At 36.9% G+C, this 20,428-nt stretch overlaps 1 protein-coding gene and 1 long non-coding RNA gene across 6 annotated transcripts; both read left to right on the top strand.

The window, feature by feature from the left end:
- Nucleotides 1-6,944: 6,944 nt before the first annotated feature.
- On the top strand, nt 6,945-8,841 carry LOC149400188 (uncharacterized). Of its 4 annotated transcripts, none has more exons than XR_016296834.1 (6): nt 6,945-7,457; nt 7,526-7,591; nt 7,780-7,893; nt 8,014-8,072; nt 8,233-8,438; nt 8,722-8,841. It is a non-coding gene; the product is annotated as an uncharacterized LOC149400188 (long non-coding RNA). The 4 variants fall into 4 exon arrangements; XR_016296835.1 differs by having other exon boundaries at nt 6,945-7,432; XR_016296833.1 differs by having other exon boundaries at nt 7,526-7,893.
- Nucleotides 8,842-9,108: 267 nt separating this feature from the next.
- Nucleotides 9,109-18,951, top strand: LOC149400189 (MLO-like protein 12). 2 transcript variants are annotated; one of them, XM_089613898.1, is made up of 25 exons: nt 9,109-9,199; nt 9,274-9,344; nt 9,438-9,520; nt 9,936-10,405; nt 10,482-10,865; nt 10,989-11,607; nt 11,741-11,759; nt 12,156-12,223; nt 12,320-12,352; nt 12,434-12,531; nt 12,679-12,875; nt 12,969-13,244; nt 13,327-13,511; nt 13,598-13,828; nt 14,040-14,475; nt 14,570-14,743; nt 14,816-15,046; nt 15,386-15,609; nt 16,036-16,238; nt 16,320-16,445; nt 16,538-16,610; nt 16,705-16,796; nt 16,947-17,021; nt 17,534-17,640; nt 18,386-18,951. In XM_089613898.1, the coding sequence occupies exons 6-11, from the start codon at nt 11,544-11,546 to the stop codon at nt 12,757-12,759; spliced, it is 363 nt and encodes a 120-aa protein (XP_089470024.1). In that variant the 5' UTR covers nt 9,109-9,199; nt 9,274-9,344; nt 9,438-9,520; nt 9,936-10,405; nt 10,482-10,865; nt 10,989-11,543; the 3' UTR covers nt 12,760-12,875; nt 12,969-13,244; nt 13,327-13,511; nt 13,598-13,828; nt 14,040-14,475; nt 14,570-14,743; nt 14,816-15,046; nt 15,386-15,609; nt 16,036-16,238; nt 16,320-16,445; nt 16,538-16,610; nt 16,705-16,796; nt 16,947-17,021; nt 17,534-17,640; nt 18,386-18,951. The 2 variants fall into 2 exon arrangements, with proteins under 2 accessions (XP_089470024.1, XP_089470023.1); XM_089613897.1 differs by lacking the exon at nt 17,534-17,640 and having other exon boundaries at nt 11,741-12,223; nt 12,651-13,244; nt 14,586-14,743; ... (1 more) ...; nt 16,577-16,610; nt 18,386-18,865.
- The last annotated feature ends 1,477 nt before the right edge of the window (nt 18,952-20,428 follow it).

A 20,428-nucleotide genomic window follows, 5' to 3' on the forward strand; every position in this document is an offset into this window, starting at 1 on the left:
TAGAGTCTGAGGGACTTAGACGAAGTAAGCGAGCAAGGGTCGAAAAATCATTTGGTTCTGATTATTTCACCTATATGTTGGAGGGTCCACCTCTAAATTATAAAGAGGCCGTGAATTCTGTTGAGGGTCACTTATGGAAAGAAGCCATAAGAAGTGAAATAGACTCAATCATGCAAAACCACACTTGGGAGTTGGTTGACCTTCCTCCTGGAAGTAAAACACTTGGATCTAGGTGGATCTTTACGAGGAAGATGAAAGTCGATGGCTCAATTGATAAATACAAAGCACGACTGGTAATCAAAGGGTATAAACAACAAGAGGGTGTTGATTACTTTGATACTTATTCTCCCGTGACGAGAATAACTTCTATTAGATTGATAATTGCCGTTGCTGCATTACGCAATCTTGAAATTCATCAAATGGATGTAAAAACAGTCTTTCTTAATGGGGATCTCGAAGAAGAGATCTATATGAATCAACCTGAGGGTTGTATTGCACCTGGACAAGAAAAGAAAGTCTGTAAACTTGTCAAGTCGCTTTATGGCCTTAAACAAGCCCCAAAGCAATGGCATGAGAAATTTGACAACGTCATGATGTCAAATGGATTTAAGATCAACGAGTGTGACAAATGTGTGTACATTAAAACCACTGAACATGGGTATGTGATTCTGTGTTTATATGTAGATGACATGCTCATAGTGGGAAGTAATGATCGTATGGTACAATCCACAAAAGATATATTGAACTCAAGGTTCGATATGAAAGATCTGGGAATTGCTGATGTAATTCTGGGGATCAAAATTACCCGAACACCCAATGGGATTGTACTGGATCAAACACACTACGTTGATAAAATTCTAGACAAGTTTGGAAATAACGATTCTGGAGTCTCGAGAACTCCCATAGACATTAGTCAACACTTGTCTAAGAATAAAAGTGAAAGCATCTCTCAAATTGAATATGCTAGAGTGATAGGCAGTCTCATGTACTTGATGAGTTGCACGAGACCGGATTTAGCCTACACCGTGAGTAGACTAGCTCGTTATACGAGTAATCCAAGTGCTGAACACTGGAAAGCAATCGTAAGAGTATTGAGATATCTACGATTCACTCGTGATTATGATCTACACTATACGAGATATCCCGAGGTAATTGAAGGTTACACTGATGCAAGTTGGATATCTGATATTCAAGATTCAAAAGCCACGAGTGGTTATGTATTCACTCTGGGAGGTGCAGCCATATCTTGGAAATCCTCCAAACAAACTGTGATAACGAGATCCACGATGGAATCTGAGTTTGTTGCATTGGATAAATGTGGGGAAGAAGCCGAATGGCTAAGGAACTTTGTGGAGGATATTCCTAATTGGACAAAACCGATGCCTGCAATATGTGTATATTGTGATAACCAATCTGCTATTGGTAGGGCACATAGTGTGATGTATAATGGTAAGTCTAGACATATCCGTCGACGACATAATACCATTAGACAACTTCTCTCATCTGGAATCATTAGTATTGACTATATTAGGTCCAAAGAGAACATTGCGGATCCGCTAACCAAAGGGTTTAATAGGGACCAAGTAGAGAAGACAACCAAAGGAATGGGGCTAAAGCCCATGGCAAATAAAGCCAAGGCAAAGGAAACCCAACCATGATGACTGGAGATCCCAAGATCTTGGTTCAAAGGGACAACCTAATTGTCAATGGCTTTGTGAGGTCACTGTGGGGGAAAACCCCTAATCCTATTCCTAAATATTAAACAGTGACTCCCGTACGAGGTTAAGCTTAGAGCTTTTAATGATTCTGTGAAATCGGATCGTTGAGATTCCGAATGAGTAATGCGGGATTACTCTTAATAAAAGAATCACCTATGTGAGAGAGAAGTGGGGCCGCTTCAAAGGAGAATTAATTGGGCTTAATTCTTTAGAAACTCTTGCAGAACCAGGCTGATGTTCAGGGCCAAAATGAACATAACCATGAGAACAGAACCTATGTCAGGGAGATATCAGTGGGGGATATGTTTATCGTTTATGCAAAACGGCTAACAGTTCAAGGACAACGTGTCTACTGAGTAGTCAGTAAAGATGGCATATCTTACCGAGGGAAGGTTCAAAGGCTTTGCCTACCTATCCTATACTGGTATTGACCGTAGAATCTATCACCACATCGAGTCGTGTCTTTATAATTGTCGTCTCAATTTCATTCATGTGGGGGATTGTTGGGATGTGTTAATAAATTTTATTTATTATCTTGTGGATGGCTGATTTGTGGCAACAAGTTGAGTGGGTTCCACTCATCGGAATTGAATAATTCCAAGTGATACGGATTCCTCGTAACGAGGGCTATAAAATCGAATATTTGTTTGCCAAAATCGGACCTAAGATGAATGAGAAATTGATGCTCAAAGTAGGCTAAAGAAACACAATTGTTGTTGTGTTGTGGAAGTGAAAACCAAGAGTCCCACATTGGTTGGGGATGTGTGTTGTGGTAGTGTTTATATACTATCGTCTCTCTTTAGTGGTCAAGCAAGTGCAAGAGAGGAGAGTGTGGGTGGGTTATCTCTTAACCCCTCGCGCGCGCGCACACACACACACACGCGCGCCGCCGCCGTCGCCGAGCCGAGCCGGGCCGGGCCGGGCCGGGCTCGGGCTCGGGCTCGGGTTTCGTCTCGGTCTCGGTCTCGGGCTTTCTTTTTACTACAAATTTCACTTCTTATTGATTTAATTCCTCATGAAATTAAACATGAAACCGTGCATCAATGCGCCATGAAGGCACGACGTTAATGGCCTCATTAGGAGCGAACGTTGGCTTGTAACCGAGCGTTAATGGCATCATTAGGAGCATTAAACTCTTTTAAGGCTGGGCGTTTTGATGGCTGGTTCAAATTCGCTGTCTTGGCCTATATAAGAGGTCCTAAGCTCTCATTCAGTGGCACTCGAAAATTCCAGACATTCCCCACTGTTCCCGATTCTCTCTAGTTCCCAGAAATTTTTCTTTGTCTTGGTGATAGTATTCGGTTTTCCGGTTCTTAGTATAAAGGTGTAACCGGGTTTTTTGTAATCTATTTTACGTGTATTTTTTCATGCATGCAATTTGTCTTTTATTTACGTCAATATTACTACAATATTGCTAACATAAAATACATAAAAAAAATTACACAAAATATATTGATGAGGGAGGGAGGAAAAAAACAATATATATAAAAAAATTACAAAATAGATTAGAAAAAAACAAAAAAAAACTAACCAATGAAATATGGAGACACATATAAGGTGAATGGAAATAAATATCAAAGAGAAAAAGAAATAGAATCTAAGGAAGAAAATATAAAACTAATATACACTTAAAATAATGTATGTTATTGATATAGTATAATATAGCATCAGTAATTATGATTATAAAATAAAAAAAAATTATACAAAATATATTGATGAGAGAGGGAGAAAAAAAAACAATATACATAATTTTTTTTTTTTACAAAATAGATTGGGAAAAAAAAACCCCCAAAAAAGCAAAGGCAAAGGCAAAAAAAAAAAAAAAAACAACAACAACCGGAAAAGGCAAAGGCAAAGGCAAAGAAAAAAAAAAGGTCGTCATGTGTCGCCTCCTGGCGACGCCACGTGGCGGCCCCAGATTGAAAGAGGGGAGTGAGTTCCTCTTTATTATCTATGTTATAGATATAAGACAACCTTTAGATACTGGTCTTCTTTCGAGAAACTGATATTAGTTTTCATCTTCCATAAAAGAAAACTTCACAAAGCTTATAGGATGTCAAAAGAAAGAAACTAACTTTGGTAATTCATAAAGTCAAAAGACGAAAACGACGTAATTGAGCTTCTTTTTCTTTCGTTGAGCAAAAAAAAAAAAAAAGCTTCTTTTTTTTTCCTAAATGTTCTTTAAATTGTATAAAATTTTGTAACCTATTATTATGCATTATACACGTTTTAGTAGACTTCGTCCACTTGTAAAGTTCAATGATTCAAGGCCGAATAAAAAGGCTCAAATGAAGAGATGTGAGCAAACAAAGCAAGCCCAACCATTTTTAGTATCGGCTTGACGATGAGCCCAAATGAGCAATCAGCTCGATGAAGCATTAATGACAAGCGTCAGATCAATGTCGAGCTCTTTGACGTAGCTCGACGACACAGCCAGAACAAAGAAGATCCATATTAGATTTAAATATCATAACAATTAATAAATGAGAATAAACATTACATATCCGAGAATGAATGTAGATATTAACGTTTTATACATTTAATTTTGTTTTTGACGTTATACTTTTAGTATAAATGTATGTAAAAGGGTCCAAAGAATAGACCCAACTCATTTTGATAATAGTCATACTTGTATTTTCGAATTTTCAATATAATTCTCTCAAGTTCTCATTCTTTGATTTGTACTTTTATTAAGTCATTTCTAAACACTTGTACTTACGCAAATTCAGTGTTATAAATTTTTTTTTTCAACATTAAGTGCATAGGCAGAATCCTAAAAAAATTTATAGCCTATCATGAAAAATGGTCGGGCTGAACCAAACTTCATTAAGGACTTAGGGCATAGTCTTCAAGTCCGGCCCAGACCTTCATAAAAGTTCAATTCGGGCGCGGTCGGCACAGACCCTAATTAGGATCGATTCAAGCCTAACCCTTTTTTAAATAAAAAATATATATTTTTTAAATTTATGTTTTTAATGTATAAAATTACTTTTAATACATAAATTTATTTATTATATTAATGATACAAATATCTTTTACTAACATTTTTATTGTTTTGATTAAAATTGTATTTTTTATTTTAAATAAATACTCATATATTATTTTTATATTATTGTAGTTTGAGTGTTTTGAGGTTCAACTTAAGCCCTTTTTAAATCCGAGCTAAGATTTTGAGTTGAGTTTAAAATTCAATTTTTAGGCCCGATTCGACTCTTTAATAAAAGAGTTTGGGGAGAGATCAAGCATTGCGGGACAATCTTAATTAGTTAAAAACAACAATAACAAAGAATGTTCAATAACAAATGCAAGAAATTTTTTTTTCCGTTGTAGTTTAATAACTTGATAAAAAAATAACCATAAACAGATTGAGCATACTCAATTTAGTGTTATTATTGTGCACATGCTAATTGATATTTGGGGTGACTTGAAGCCCAAGCACGTTGACTGTTATAAACATCCATTAATTTTACGGTGCGTGTTTTCTAAGCTAAAAAAATGAAACAAAGTGATAAAAAAAAAAAGGAAACAAGAAGATTTCTTTCCGTTGTAATCAGCTATGTGTACAACTGAACAAGATTTCGATAAAAAAAAAATACAACTGAACAAGATTTCGATACAAAAAAAAAATACAACTGAACAAGATCAGTAAACAATCCAACGGTGATAAGATGAGCAAGACCAAGCACGTTGACTGTTATAAAAATCCCTTAATTTTACGGTGCGTGTTTTCTAAGCTAAAAAAATTTAAACAAAGTGATAAAAAAAGAAACAAGATTTTCTTTCCGTTGTAATCAGCTATTTTTACAACTGAACAACCACAACCGTTGGATCAGTAAACAATCAAACGGTGATAAGATAAGCAAGCCTAAGCACGTTGACTATTATAAACATCCCTTAATTTTACGGTGCGTGTTTTCTAAGCTAAAAAAAAAATAAAACAAAGTGATAAAAAAAGGAAACAAGATTTTCTTTCCGTTGTAATCAGCTATGTGTACAACTGAACAACCACAGCCGTTGGATCAGTAAACAATCCAACAGTGATAAGACGAGCGATGAAGTTAATTGAGCCCCAAGTCTAACCTTGTTATAAAATGTCACCTGAGAGACTTGTAGCGCGTTTCATTTCTTCTTCAATTCTCTCTCTTCAGTTTACGGCGATTTAGGGTTTATACGCCACCGTATCTACTTGCTCCCAGTCTGTCCCTCTTTGCCTTGTCGCCAAACCCCAACACTGTCGCAGGGCCGATCCTCGTCGCCGACCTCGGCAATAAGTTCGCCGGAAACGGGGTTTTTCAATCTTCTGCGGAGCCTGGATTTGGTGGTGTCGATCAGCGGCGATGTCCGTGAGGCCAAGTCGCGCCGCCACCTCCAGGGCTCAACCCCTCCGGCTGCTTGATCGGAGAGCCTCTGCCGGGGCTCCGGTGACGGAGACGCCTGAGAACCGAGCGGCGGTGGTCGGGATAAAAGCGCGGGTGGAGAGCGCGATTCTCTGCGGAAAGAAACTAGTCCCGTCGCGTCCCTCATAGAACGGTTATAAACCCTAGAAAGTCAACATTCTCTTTCTGATTCCGTTTTTTGGGGTTTCTGTTCGCCGGAATCCTATGGCCGATCGTCAGCCCCGTCCCTCTCAAAAGCTCATGCTAGTGCGGGTCGGGTATTGGTTACCCGTCCGTAGAGCCTATGTTTGGGATCGGTGACGGTGAAGCCAAGAGAACCATGACGGCGTAGCGGTGATTGGGCGAGATCGCCTCTGGAGAAGAAAGACTAGAGACGACCACACCCAGCGAAGCTTTTCCCTTCTTTCTATGTTTTTTCAATTTTTAATAACAAGATAATTTATTCGTATTAATTTTATATTTTTGATATATTGATTTCAGGTTGACAATGGAAGCAAATAGGCGAAGAAGTTTTTGAAAGCTGTTCAAGTGCTGACAGATTTAAACCTCATAATTAGGGGAGCCTACATTTCATCTGACAGAGAATGGTTGATATGCAAGGTTAGTTTTGTTTGGCTTTTCAATTTTTTAATTCTAGTTTCGTGTTTAAGATCTTGGCTTTTATCTCAGTCCCTAATTTTGTATAATATTGTTTTCCAATATTTCACGTCGCTGATCTACATGGTGGAAAACTATCTGAAGATGATGTCGCAAATTCAATGGATTCTCTTTTTAGCATCTCTTAGTAATTTCAGACGGCCCATTTGAGAACCCTCCATGTTCTCGCTATCTGAAGATGTTCTTGCTATGGAACCCTCCATTTGGGTTGGTTAATTCTAGAAAGCACGAAAAATTTGGGACAAAAATATATCAATTCCATAAGACTTACAAAAAAACCCGATTCAGCTAGACAGAAGCAAAATACAGTTTAGATAGGACTCGACCAGTCTCATATGAAATCTTACAAGCTGAAATTAGATTCGAGAGTCAAAGCTTTATATTTCTGATTCTTTTATCCCAAAGAACCTTTGTTATTTTGATTCAAAATCTCCCAGCAAGCTGTCCTAGCCTTTTATTGGATTTGCCTTGGCTCGACCACGCGGTGATGAGAGGAAGCTGTAAACATATAGGGATTACTCTCTTTTTCTCTTTCTTTTCTTTTTTTCCTGTGTTGTATTTATTTCTAACCCAATATATCTTCTCACAGGCTTTGCGAGAAAGGTTCCATTCATTTGGCTCGCTCTTTGGCGAGGGAGATCAATGAGCTTTGCTAGATAGGTATGATCGTGAAAATACCACCGTTGTAAGTGAACAATCTGTTGTTTTATATACTGATTTCTAAAAGTGGCCTTATCGAAAATTATTTTGCAGTTTCTCTTCCAACTGCTTCAAGGAAAACCGAACAACACTAGCTGAGAAGCTATTTCTTGGGTTGATGTAAGTACCAGCAGTGATGTAAGAGCAAATATTTGTATATATATTTCTCATATGTATTGGACTTGTACAGAATATACAATTGTTAGGATCTCAGGGTTTAATGGACTTATAATAATGACTTGACTGTTAAGGGTATGAATTTAGAATAATTTGAAGTTCTTATTATTATATTAGTTACATATGTATAGGAGAGAGGTGGTGAAGAAAATGAATAATTCATTTTGGGAGAGGGTGACGAAAAGCCTGTAAGAAACGGAGTTGCACCGAATCTAATGATTCTTCCATTGCCCAACAAATTCTTTGTAAGAAATTTATGTTGTAGACCGCTCATTACTTCTCTTGTTTCAATTTTTTGATGTATACCATAATGCTATATAAGTGTGTGCTCGATTTTCTTACTCTAATTATCACTCTATTTTCAGATTAATATTTGATTTTGAATTTATTCGAAACCTGTTATCATCTCCAAAATTACATTCTGGTACATATCTTCTCTTGCCTATTTGATAAAAAAAAATTATCTTTCACATAACATCATCCCATCATTGTCTTTTCTTTTGGGTAAGGTAAGCCATTTTTTTTTCATTCTTATATCCTCCTTCTACTGGTCTTAATCTGCTAAAAGCTTCGATGGTCTACAGAATCGGTGACGCTTACGCAAAACTCATGTTCGTGGAGGAGCTCGGTGCACAAGACTCATCTATATTAAAGTGCATGTCTAAGGTTTTTGTCCAACTATTTCCGACCGGGCAAAGCTCACAGCATATGCAAGGGCGGAACGTCCTTCATTCAAAGGGCCGAAAACTCTTTGGTTCTCTAAAGGAGAGATTTTAGAATTCCAAAACAGGTTTGGTTTTCAACTTCTTAATCTTATAGCTTCTGTTTGGTTGTGTTCATTAGATTTTTTTTTCTTCATATTTGCTTGAGCTGACGCAAATCTGATGTGACTGCCTCTGCGTATGGCTTATCTTCTTTTTCACAATATTTTGTCTGCTTTTGGCGTATCTTCTTTTTCACATTTTTTTTTTCTGTTTTGATCTTCGCTGTTGTACATGAATTAAAATATTTTAATTTTCACATTTCCTAACAATCTTTTTCTAAAGCTTCTTTATCCCTTGCTGTTTCCACAGTTGACTGTTTGGTGAAATCGGTCTGGCATTGAATCCGAATAAAAGCCACTAAGCCTTTCAATATTGGTTTTCAAAGGACGAGGAGAAAGGCTGAGAGATTGAATCGTCATTATCGAACAAAGAAAGTCCTTGTAATTAGTGTATGTGTTTTTGCCCTTGTAACCCGATATCTTCATCTCCGAATTATCTGCCTCTTTCTCAACAGTTTCCTTATCATGATGACCAGCGTTGCCACATGGGTCCTCGCTGCTCCTTCAGTTGAGTTCTTGGCGAAGTCAGTCGGGTCGCGATTTATATGGGAAGAAATTTGGTGTGGGCTCTCATCTTTTATTGTTCATTTCATGTTCAGGTTGGAGACGCTTTCTGTCAATGTTCATTTCACCCCTCTTTTTTTTTTTTTTTTTTTTAACCGGAAAGGCTTCGGCTTCCTTCATTTTGTCAAGTGCCATGTCCTCGGCAACGACTTCTTTTTGGTCAAGTAATATTTTTTTCTTTCTCTTTTCTTTTTGCCCTGTTTTGAATTTATATCTAACCCAATATATCTTCACACAGGCTTTGCGAGAAATGTTTGATTCATTCAGCTCGTTCTTTGGCTAGGAAGAGCAATGAGCTTTACAAGATAGGTCTGGTCGTGAAAATACCACTGTTATATGTGAACAATCTGTTGTTTGATTTACTGATTTCTATAAGTGACCTTATCATAAAATGTTTTGCAGTTTCTCTACTAAATGCTTCAAGGAAAGCCGAACAATACTAGCTGAGGAGCTATTCTTGGATTGATGTCAGTACAAGCAGTGATGTATGGGCAAATATTTGTATATATATTTTTCATATGTAATGAACTTGTACAAAGTATGCAACTGTTAGGATCTCGGGGTTAAATGAACTTATAATAATGACTTGACAGTTAAGGGAATGAATTTAGAATTTAAAGCTCTTTTTACTATATTAGTTATTAGTTATGTATGTATAGAAGAGGTAGTGAAGAAATGGAATAAATATCTTTTGGAGAGAGTGGCGAACAGCTTCTAATAAACGGAGTTGCACTAAATTGAATGATTCTTCCATTGCCTTTGTAAGAAATTTTTGTTGTAGATCGCTCATGAGTTCTCTTGTTTTTTTTTTTGTTTTTTTTTTATTTTTTATTTTTATAATTAAAATGCGATTTACGTGTGTGCTTGATTTTCTTGCTCAAACTATCACACTATTTTCAGGTCAATATACGATTTTGAATTAATTCCAAAGCTGTTATCATCTCCAAAATTCACATTCAGGTACATATCTTCTTTTTCCCATCTAACAAAAACTTCTCTTTTACATAACATTATCCTACTAGTCGTGTTCTGGTAAAAGCTTCGATGCTCTACACAGTCAGTGAAGCTTATGAAAAACACATGTTAGTGGAGGAGCTCGGTGCACAAGATTCCTCTATATTAAATTGCACGCCCAAGGTTTTTGGCCAACTATTGTCAATTGGGCAAAGCTCACAGCATCTGCAATGGACGAAAACACTTTGGTTTCCTTAAGGAAATATATTAGAACACCAAAACAGGTATGTTTTATAACTTCTTAATCTTTCTAGCTTCTATTTGGCTGTGTTCGTTAGATAAAAATTACTCAGGTTTTGCCTCAATGGCACTGACTTCCCACGAGGATCTTTAACTCCTCCGGAAGTGAGTCTGAGGTGATTTTGCCTCTGGACTACTCCGTGATGGTGTCTTTGTTTTGTGATTCTTAACACCTTGGTAATTTTATTGTAGATGTGTGGTAACCGATTTTGATTCAGCCACTGTAAGGAAAGTGGAGGAATGAGCTCGCTGGTCAGGATCGTGGGAGAGCAGCACTTTGGTTCTCCGGCTGTGGCTGGGATACATATATGAAACTCTTTTCTTGGTGTCCATCCAAGATTTTGCATTCCAAATATATGTTTTAAAGCTTTTGAGCTTTACTATCTCTTTATGAGTTTTTTTTATTTACTTTTTAATTTTTAATTTTTTTTTTATTTTTTTCCCCATTTGCTTAAGCTGAAAGCAAATCTGACGTGATGGCATGGGACAATGCACAGTTGGAGAACCAAGTGAGCTAAGCAGTGATGCTTTACAAGGAGATGCTTCTGATAGGCTGTGAATTCTTGCGATGACATTGTAAGTGTTGGCTTTCAACCCGGTATCTTCATCTTTCTAACTTTTGTGTTTTTATATTTTTTTTTTTTTTTTTTTATAAATAAAGAAACTCAGGTTTGGTTTTATTCCATTTTCTTGAGCCAGAGAAAATCTGACACCCCTGCTTATGGCAAATGCGGTGAGAATAAAGGCACACGAGTTGTCTTCTTTTTCCCAATATTTATCATCGCCCCCACGTGGGTCCTCGCCGCTTCTCCAGTTGACATTCTGCCAATGATTCCTTTGCCTCCAGCGGTGAGAAAGTCAACATTCTCTCTCTTATTCCAGTTCTTAGGGTTTCTGTTCGCCGGGAAGCCATGACGCCGTTGCTGGAATCTTGAGGCTGATCGTCAGCCCCATCACTCTCAGAAGCTCGCGAGTGCAGCCTGGGTGTTAGAAACCCGTCCGTAGAGCCTATGCTTGGATCGGTGAAAGTGAAGCTAAGATAACCACGGCGGCTTAGCGGTGATCCGGCAAGATTGCGGCTGGAGAAGAGAGACTAGAGACAACCACACCTAGCAAAGCTTTTCCCTTCTCTCTATTGTTTTTTCAATAACAAGATCATCTATTCTTACTGATTTTATATTTTTTTTATACTGGTTTCAGGTTGACAGTGCAAGCAAATAGGCGACGAAGTTTTTGGAAGCGGTTCAGGCTCTGATGGATTTAAACCTCGTAATCAGGAGAGCCTACATTTCATCTGACGGAGAATGGTTCGTGGATGGTTAGTTTATTTTAGCTTTTCAATTTTAGTTTCCGTGTCTAAGATCTCGGCTTGAATCACAATCCCTAATTTTGTATAATATTTTCTTTCCAATATTTCACGTCTGATCATCACGGTGGAAAACTATCTGAAGATGGCGTCAAATTCAACAGGTTATCTTAATTCTTACAAACGGCCCATTTAGGAGCCCTCCATATTCTTGCTATGGAACAACTCCCTCAGGTTTAGTTAATTATAAAAAGCATGAGAAATATGGAAATGGAAAAACACAAGCCTCTTAAACCCAAAGATCATTTCCCAGAGAGTAGAGAGTCGAAGTTCTATATTTCTTGATTTTTGTGCCAAAGAACTTTTGTTACTTTGATTCCAAATTCCACAGCAAGCTCTCCTAGCAATTGCTAGATATTTCTTGGCCCTTGAACCGCAGAATATATATCTGTCATAGCCCAAGAAGCTTAAAGAAGTGAACTTGGCATAGCTCAGGTTTGGTTTTGTTTTGATTTGAATTTCTATGTATTTGAAATTTTTTCTGTTTTTGTTTTGTTTAGCTTTATTCTTCAGTATCTGAACATATTGGGGCCAGAAGACAGACAGTGCAGTGGATTCACACACGCAGGTTAGTTTCACTGACCCAACCATTGTCTTCATTATTAGAATTTGAGGCCTTTTGTTGATAACTAAGCTCTGAATTTGTGTGTTCCTTTAATCAAAGACGATTTAGGATTCGCCTACTTTGATGATCAGGGTCCTCTCTCCCTCTCTCTATCATTTCATTTCATTCTCTCTAAAAAAGAGTTATAACATTTTTCATATTGTTGGTCTACAGTTACATCTCCTCTTAACCACCGTTCATGCAAATCTGAATTGGCCATAGTTCGACACACTCAAAAGCAGCCAACCGTTTTCCAACTTCATATATTGAAGGTTATTATTTTTTATTTTTTTTTAAATATCATCCATTGATGGATTTAAAAAATTAGGACGATTTTGGATTTTTCTACATTCAAGTTCACCAGACATTAATGAACTATTTTTTTTAACAGCGTGATATCGATGTCATCTTTGTTGCAGAGGTCTGAGTTTGGTTGGAAAGCCACGGTGGCGATGGAGGTGATGGGACAGTTGAGGGAGCTCGATAAGAAGCTGACCTAGGCAGTCACCGAAGTTTGCACTGTCATAATCACCATCCCCATTATCTGCGAAAGTCCTTCACAAGTTTGGCTTATAAAATTGGTGTCTGTATGAAGCTCTTAAGAAGGTCAAAGCAGGTAGCTTTACTGAGTTCTGTTCCTCCGTTTTCAGGGCTGATATTGAGGTATGTGAAGTCTGATAGTGTGGTTTTGGTTATCTCAATTTCACAGAGACTGATGAACATGTAATGTCTGGTGAACTTGAATGGCTCAATTAGATAAAAAATACACAGCACTCGGCCAGTCTCATATGAAATCTAACAAGCTGTAACTAGATAAGAGAGTCAAAGCTCTATATTTCTGAAATATTTATCACCAAGAACCTTTGTTACTTTTATTCCAAACCTCCCAGCAATCTGTCCTAGCCTTGTACTGGATTTGCCACCACGGAAAATGATATATGTCATAGCTCATGAAGCTTCAAGAAGTGAACTTGGCACAGCTCAGGTTTGGTTTTGATTTTGATTTGATTGTTTGGTTTTTATGTTTTCTATGTATTTGAAATTTTCTCTATTTTTGTTTTTGCTAGTTGCATTCCTTGGTATTTGAACATCATGGGCCGGAAGACAAACAGTGGCGGTGGATTTAAACATGTTCGCTGACCCAACAATTGTCTTCATTGTCCGAATTTGAGACCTCTCATTGACAATCAAGTTCTGGAAGCGTGTTCCTTAAAGTAGCACGATTTTAGATTTGTCTACTTTGGTGATCAGGGTCCTCTCTCTCCCTCTCTTTCTCACACATTTTATTTTATTCTCTCTAAAAAAGGTTATGACATATTTTATATTGTTGATCCACAGTTGCAACTCCTCATGGCAACCATTCATGCACACCTGAATTGGCCATAGTTCGAAACTCTCAACATGTTCCTGAGCTCGGAGTTTGGTCGGAAAGCCACGGTAGCGATGGAGATGATGGGTCAGTTGAGGAAGCTCGAATAGACACTGACCGTAGCAGTCACCGGCGTTTGCGCCGTCATAATCATTATCCCCATTATTGTCTTGGAGAACGTCCTTCACAAGCTCGACGATGTAAGTGCTTGATGTGTTTCTTTCTGTAGCTGGAAAGGGATTAGGGTTTTGGTCTATGTTTTTGACCGTTTTGAAAGGATGTTTGGTTGTTTGTTGTGTGTTTAATATTCTTACGAAGAGTAAAGTTGAATTTTTTATGTTACCAATAAAAAAGAAAAAAGAAAAAAAATCACAAGACTCTGATTTAATTAACCTCATTTTGCTGTCTTAGGTTACAGGATACAATCTTATAGGCTTATAAAATTGTTGTCTGTGTGAAGCTCTCGGGAATGTCAAAGCAAGTAGATTTTACTGAGTTCTGCTCTCGTTTTCAGGGCTGATATTGAGGTATGTGAAGTTTGATAGCGCGGTTTTGGTTATATCAATTTCACAGAGACTGATGCATGTAATGTCTGGTGAACTTGAATGGCTCAAATAGATAAAAAAAAACATAGCACTCGGCCAGTCTCATATGAAATCTAACAAGCTGAAACGAGATTAGAGAGTCAAAGCTCTATATTTCTGAAATATTTATCCCAAAAAACCTTTGTTACTTTTATTCCAAACCTCCCAGCAATCTGTCCTAGCCTTGTACTGGATTTACCACCACAGAAAATGATATATGACCTAGCCTTGTTACTTCAAGAAGTGAACTTGGCATAGCTCAGGTTTGGTTTTGACTTTGATCTGATTTGATTGTTTGGTTTTTATGTTTTCTATGTATTTAAAATTTTCTCTGTTTTTGTTTTTTTTTTTTTCTAGTTTCATGGGCCGGAAGACAGACAGTGGCGGTGGATTTAAACACACTGGTGTAGTTTCACTGATCCGACCATTGTCTTCATTATTCGAATTTGAGACCTCTCATTGACAATCAAGTTCTGGAAGTGTGTTCCTTAAAGTAGGACGATTTTGGATTTGTCTACTTTGATGATCAGGGTCCTCTCTCTCACATTTCATTTGATTCTCTCTAAAAAAGGTTATGACATATTTAATATTGTTGATCCACAGTTGCAGCTCCTCATGGCAATCATTCATTCACACCTGAATTGGCCATAGTTCGAAACTCTCAACATGTTCCTGAGCTCGGAGTTTGGTCGGAAAGCCACGGTAGCGAGGGAGATGATGGGTCAGTTGAGGAAGCTCGAATAGACACTGACCGTAGCAGTCACCGGTGTTTGCGCCGTCATAATCATTATCCCCATTATTGTCTTGGAGAACGTCCTTCACAAGCTCGACGATGTAAGTGCTTGATGTGTTTCTTTCTGTTGCTGGAAAGGGATTAGGGTTTAGGTCTATGTTTTTGCCCGTTTTGAAAGGATGTTTGGTTGTTTGTTGTGTGTTTAATATTCTTACGAAGAGTAAAGTTGACTTTTTGATGTTCCCAAAAAAAAAAAAGAAAATAAAGCGCAAGACTGATTCAATTAACCTCATTTTGCTGTCTTAGGTTACAGGATACAATCTTGTAGGCTTATAAAATTGTTGTCTGTGTGAAGCTCTCGAGAATGTCAAAGCAAGTAGATTTTACTGAGTTCTGCTCTCTTTTTTAGGGCTGATATTGAGTAATGTGAATTCTGATAGTGTGATTTCCAGGAGCTGATGTTTCCATGGGCTTCATTTCGCATCTCTTGACTTTCAGTTAGACCTGCATTTTCAAAATGTATATCCCCATTATAGTTGCAGAGACCATGCTTCCGTGTTCTTTCAACGAAACGAAACCGAATGACGAGGGTAATACGGGGGAAAACTCTTGTGGTTCGAGCGCCGAACTTTAGCTTTCGGTTGCTATGCTTTATTTCAAAACCGTGAGTATCTACTATTTCATTGGAAAAGAAACCAACACGTTCCTGAGATTGATGATAAAAAGTTAAGAACATGTAATATCTAGTGAACTTAAATGGCTCGATTTGGCTTCTTCACTGTTGCCTATTACAGTCTACTCTCTGACTTGAAAACAATTATAATGATGATTTTGCCATTGGTGTCACACGGGTTGGCTAGAAAATGAGACCTCTAATCCTGTTATTGCTGATAGGAATATAATTGAGCCCGCTTATTTCTGTAAATGGGTTGTTGCATCAGAATTCCTGTCTTCTTCTACATTGTAATTTTTTTTTTTTACTCAGTTCAGTGACTTCATAGTTTTTGTTTGAAACAGTAGAAGTACTAAAATTACTAAATAAATTTCGTGTTAATATAATGTAAGGCACTGAAGTTTGCATTTTTTCCAGGGATGCTTTTTCCTTAAAATTCTTAAAATTTTGACCCAAAGGACCTCAGTTGATAAATACCACAATTCCTTTGATTCCAAATCCCCCAGCTAGCTGTCTTATCCATTTACTGGAAAGGAGTCCTAGGGCATTTGGCAGTGGTTAGACATAGCGTTGCTGAGAGTAAGGAAGAAGCTTCAACAATTGAACTTGGCATAGCTCAGGTATGGTTTTGATTTTAATTTGATTGTTTGGTTTATATGATTTTCTATGTAGTTGAGATTTTATATGTTTTTCTTGTTTAGTTTCATTTCTTGCTATCTGAACATCATGTGCCGGAAGACAGAGAGTGGCGTTGGATTCAGATACGCGTCTTCATTGTCCATGAGGTTCAGGCCACCATCCCAGCGCCTCCAAAAGCCATTGAAAAAGTAGGTGTATATATCCATTTACAAGTTTTTTTGTTCAAATTTAAGGCGTCTCGTTTAATACCTAGCTCTAACTTGTTTGTTCCATTAATTAGATCGATTGAAGAAATGGGAACATGAACCCCTCTACTCAGGATTGTGAATTTACAAATGGCGAGTCATCCAATGGTGATACAACTTTATTTTTATTCTTATCGTTTCCTTATAAATTTAATAAAGTGCAGTCTTGTTTAAACTAACAAAAACATATTTTTCACTATAGATCCTTCAAGATTCCGGGCTACTCATGAGACGTCATTTGTGATATCGCATACACGTTTCTGGACCAGAATTTCCGTCTTTCTCTTCTACATTGTAAGAGTTTTTAACTGATTTCATTTTGATTCGTGCTCTTGAAAAAGATTAGGAAAAGGAATTTGCTGTATATTTTTTGGTTGGAAAAAGAAAAAGAACTAAATAAATTTCGTGTTGATACAAGGCAGTGAAGCTTACATTTTTTTTCAGGGATGCTTTTTCCGGCAATATTTCAAGGATGTAAGCAGATCGGATGACATGACATTGCGCAATGGATTCATAACGGTGAGTTTTGGTTGCGTAAATTTTTGAATGTTTTTTTTACCTATTGTCAAATTTATTAAACGGTGAGTTTTAATAATTACCTAAGTGATTGTGGTCTAAAGTTAATTCACCATGTGTATATGCGAAGCATTTTGTCAAATAACGTTTGGGGTGAGTGACTTGAAGCCCAAGCATTTTATTTTTTATAACCACAGACTTAATTAACGACTAATTTTTAAAAGTGGTCAATGAACTCGATGATGAATGGTTGTGGCTTCTATATGTGTTTGTATGTTCTTGCCGTTTGTGTTAAAGATTCAAACTTGAATCATGTCTTCAGTCAGTTCTTGGCAAATATGTGTCGCTATTGGTGATTTTCATTATGCTTAATTGGTTTGTATTCTTGGCAAGTCATTGTTTTTTATTAGTCACCGCATGTTGTATTTACTAAATTTGTCACTAATGTATTCTCAGCTGTGTTTTTTCATTTGATTTATTTGTAACTATTTCATCTCGCCCATGTTTTCCTGCAGCTTATAATCATGCTTGCATAAGAAGATACTTATTCTTAAAAGGGATCTATCAAATGAATTCTATGCTATGGGGAATTGATTGAATATGTGAAACGACTGGATACAAGGTCCTTGAACAACTACTCTTTTGCTCACTTTCATAATTCTCTGACTTTTTTTTTTTTCTTTTCTTTTTTCCTTACCATCTAAATGTCTCTTCCAGAAGCAATTGGGTTGGACGTTCGAGTTCATTGCACTTTTAGGATTTTCTTTCCCTTATTTTGCAGTTTGACATATAGTTGTGCGATCAATATACTTCCCCCTGGTGTGTGTGTGTGTGTGTGTTTTTTTTTTTTTTTTTTTTTTTTTGAATATTTAAGTGCTAAAATGGCATTCAACACTTTTCCTTTTTTCGTCAAGCTTTATTTCAATATTTTAGTTTTTAGATTGGTCAAAGTTGTGAGAACTACCACACAATTTTTTTTTTATCATATATAGATTCTACATGACACTTGTAATCAATCATACAGAAACAACCTAAATAGGAATTACAACAGCAATTGGGTTTTACTATCGTCCCAGCAGCGATAGTGGCCAGATGTCTTTGTCAGCTTGTCATAAGATTGGTTGATATAATTAACAAATTTAGGTATTAATGGAGAGCCAATTATAATTAGAACAAAAGAGGAATTGCATCATACGGTCATACCTAAGAACGAAAATGTGATTTCTGAATTTTGTTTTTGTTTTCTAGGCTTTGCTGCACCATGTTTGTTATACTAATTTTCATGGCTTCTGATTGTGATTGAAATGTTTTAATGTCAAGCGGTTGAATTCTAATTCTCATTTTTGTTCTGTTGTATGTCAACACAGACTCATCGGAATTTAGGGAATGGGCGGCATAGGCGCAAGACAACCATTGCTGATGCGTTGTGATATCCGATCAGACACGAATTTGATAGCCACCACTTCCTTATTTACGTCAGAGAATCGTTGGAGAAGCATGGGGTTAGAGAACTTGCGAGATGAACTTATTTCTAAGTTACTAAAGGAAAACCTTACGAGTCCCATATCGAACCCCACCAAAGAGAGGCTTCCCCAGACTAAGGTATTACTCAGATTAATATTATTAATTGATAGAGTTTGGTAGATGCTGACATGGCGGCGCTAAAGTTTTCAGTCAGGGGGGGCGTAATTTAAATTTCTAGGGGAATATAAGAAAAATACTTATTCAAAGGGGCATATATGAAAAACCCATTTTAAATTTAAGGCTAAAAATGTAAAAAAATAATATAAATTAGGGGACAAAAAATAAAACTGAAAAGTTTTGGGGAATATGCTCTTTTGGTCTGCTTCCATTACAGATACTCATGCAAACGTAATTGCTTATAGATAATAACTAGTGATTATGTTCGAGTACCCAACTAATGAATCGTGATTATACTGTTGGATGACCCAAGTGAAAAAAAAAAAAAAAGTTGGAATATTTAGTTGGCGATCACATTTGGAACGGAAGTCGGGTTATCCTAACAACCAGAGACAAACGAGTGCTCCAGGGAACAGAGCGGCTTTCGAAAAATACGAGGCCAAGATCTTGTTCCGAGGAAGCCCTAGTGGTCTTTAATCTGGAAATTACGAAATATGTCCAAGGACGTGGTGGAGAATGTGAGAAGAAACCCATTGATAAAGGTTTTCGAGTCGCACCTTAGCTCTCTCTCTGGAATCCGCCAAGAGGCGATTGGGAAATGGAATTGGACAAGCTCAAGCAGTATTCCCATGGTGATATCATCTAGATACTGTGAATAAGATACGAAGCTCTCGACGAAACCAAGAAGTTGATCTTTCTTGACATCGCGTGCTTCTTCAAGGGAGAGCAAGGAGAGTTTGTGCAAAAGAATATTAGATGGGTGTGGTTTCTTCACGACTACGGGAAGAGATGCGATCTCATTGATAACTCACTGCCAACCTTAAGTGGTAAGAATAACATTCTCAACAATGGGCTAAAAAATCTTGCATTTAACAATTGGAAATAATGCCATGCAAGCAGAATGATTATTTGTTGATTTAACGTACGCTAAAATATACATTATAACTGGCGAATTTAACGTGACTTAGTTAGTTACAATTCTATTAATACTATTGCTTCTTAGTAAGTTATAATTCTATTAATAATATAGCTACAAGTAATCCTATTTTTTAAGAGCCGTGATTCTCTTTGTTGTTGAGAACGCGAAAAGATAAACTAAATAAAATCCCTCGAATGAAAATGGTTAGCAAAATGAGATCGATATCCCACCGACAAGGATATATAATTTATTTTTGCGCATAAATACAAATATAAATATATAGCCATATCACGTGCTTCTGTTAATGTTTTAAAAGACATGTCTTGAACCGACAATACAACACAATTAGCTTTTCGAAGATAAAGAATTATTATGACAATAACCGTAGCTATAGCCTATAGTATGTAGGGGAAATCTATGCACTGACCATGTTCATTTCACTTGAAGCGTTCAATATGTATGTCTCACAAAACAATTTTATGTGTATATATCACAAACGTCCATCTTTTTACATCTTACTAGAATTACCCCTTGTATTCGCTTCTCCAGATGGTTGGTTGGCTAATAAAAATATTGTATTTTTTCGTAACAATTTTGATAATTTGGACAAAAATAGATGTAACTATGTTTTTGGATATTTTTACTAGTAAATGTAGATTTATATATATCTACAATTGTTGATAATTATAGACTTGTAAATCTACGATTTATGACAACTGTATACTTTCATGTCTACAGTTACTAGTAAAAGTGTCAAAAAATATAGTTGATACTATTTTAGTCCAAATTATCAAAATTATTACTAGTTGAGACCATTTTCCAAATTCAAGCGCTTATAAAAGAGGAAGTT

Source organism: Urtica dioica, chromosome 4 (assembly GCF_054948205.1).
Source record: "Urtica dioica subsp. dioica isolate 48M chromosome 4, U.dioica_male_clone48M_v1_H2, whole genome shotgun sequence".
In the NCBI taxonomy this organism is placed as follows: Eukaryota; Viridiplantae; Streptophyta; class Magnoliopsida; order Rosales; family Urticaceae; genus Urtica; species Urtica dioica.

Coding starts and splice junctions, on each gene's coding strand:
- LOC149400189 (XM_089613897.1), top strand. Junction 16,611..16,704: donor AAATGGCGAGTCATCCAATG/GTGATACAACTT, acceptor TTTTCACTATAG/ATCCTTCAAGATTCCGGGCT. Junction 16,797..16,946: donor CCGTCTTTCTCTTCTACATT/GTAAGAGTTTTT, acceptor ATTTTTTTTCAG/GGATGCTTTTTCCGGCAATA.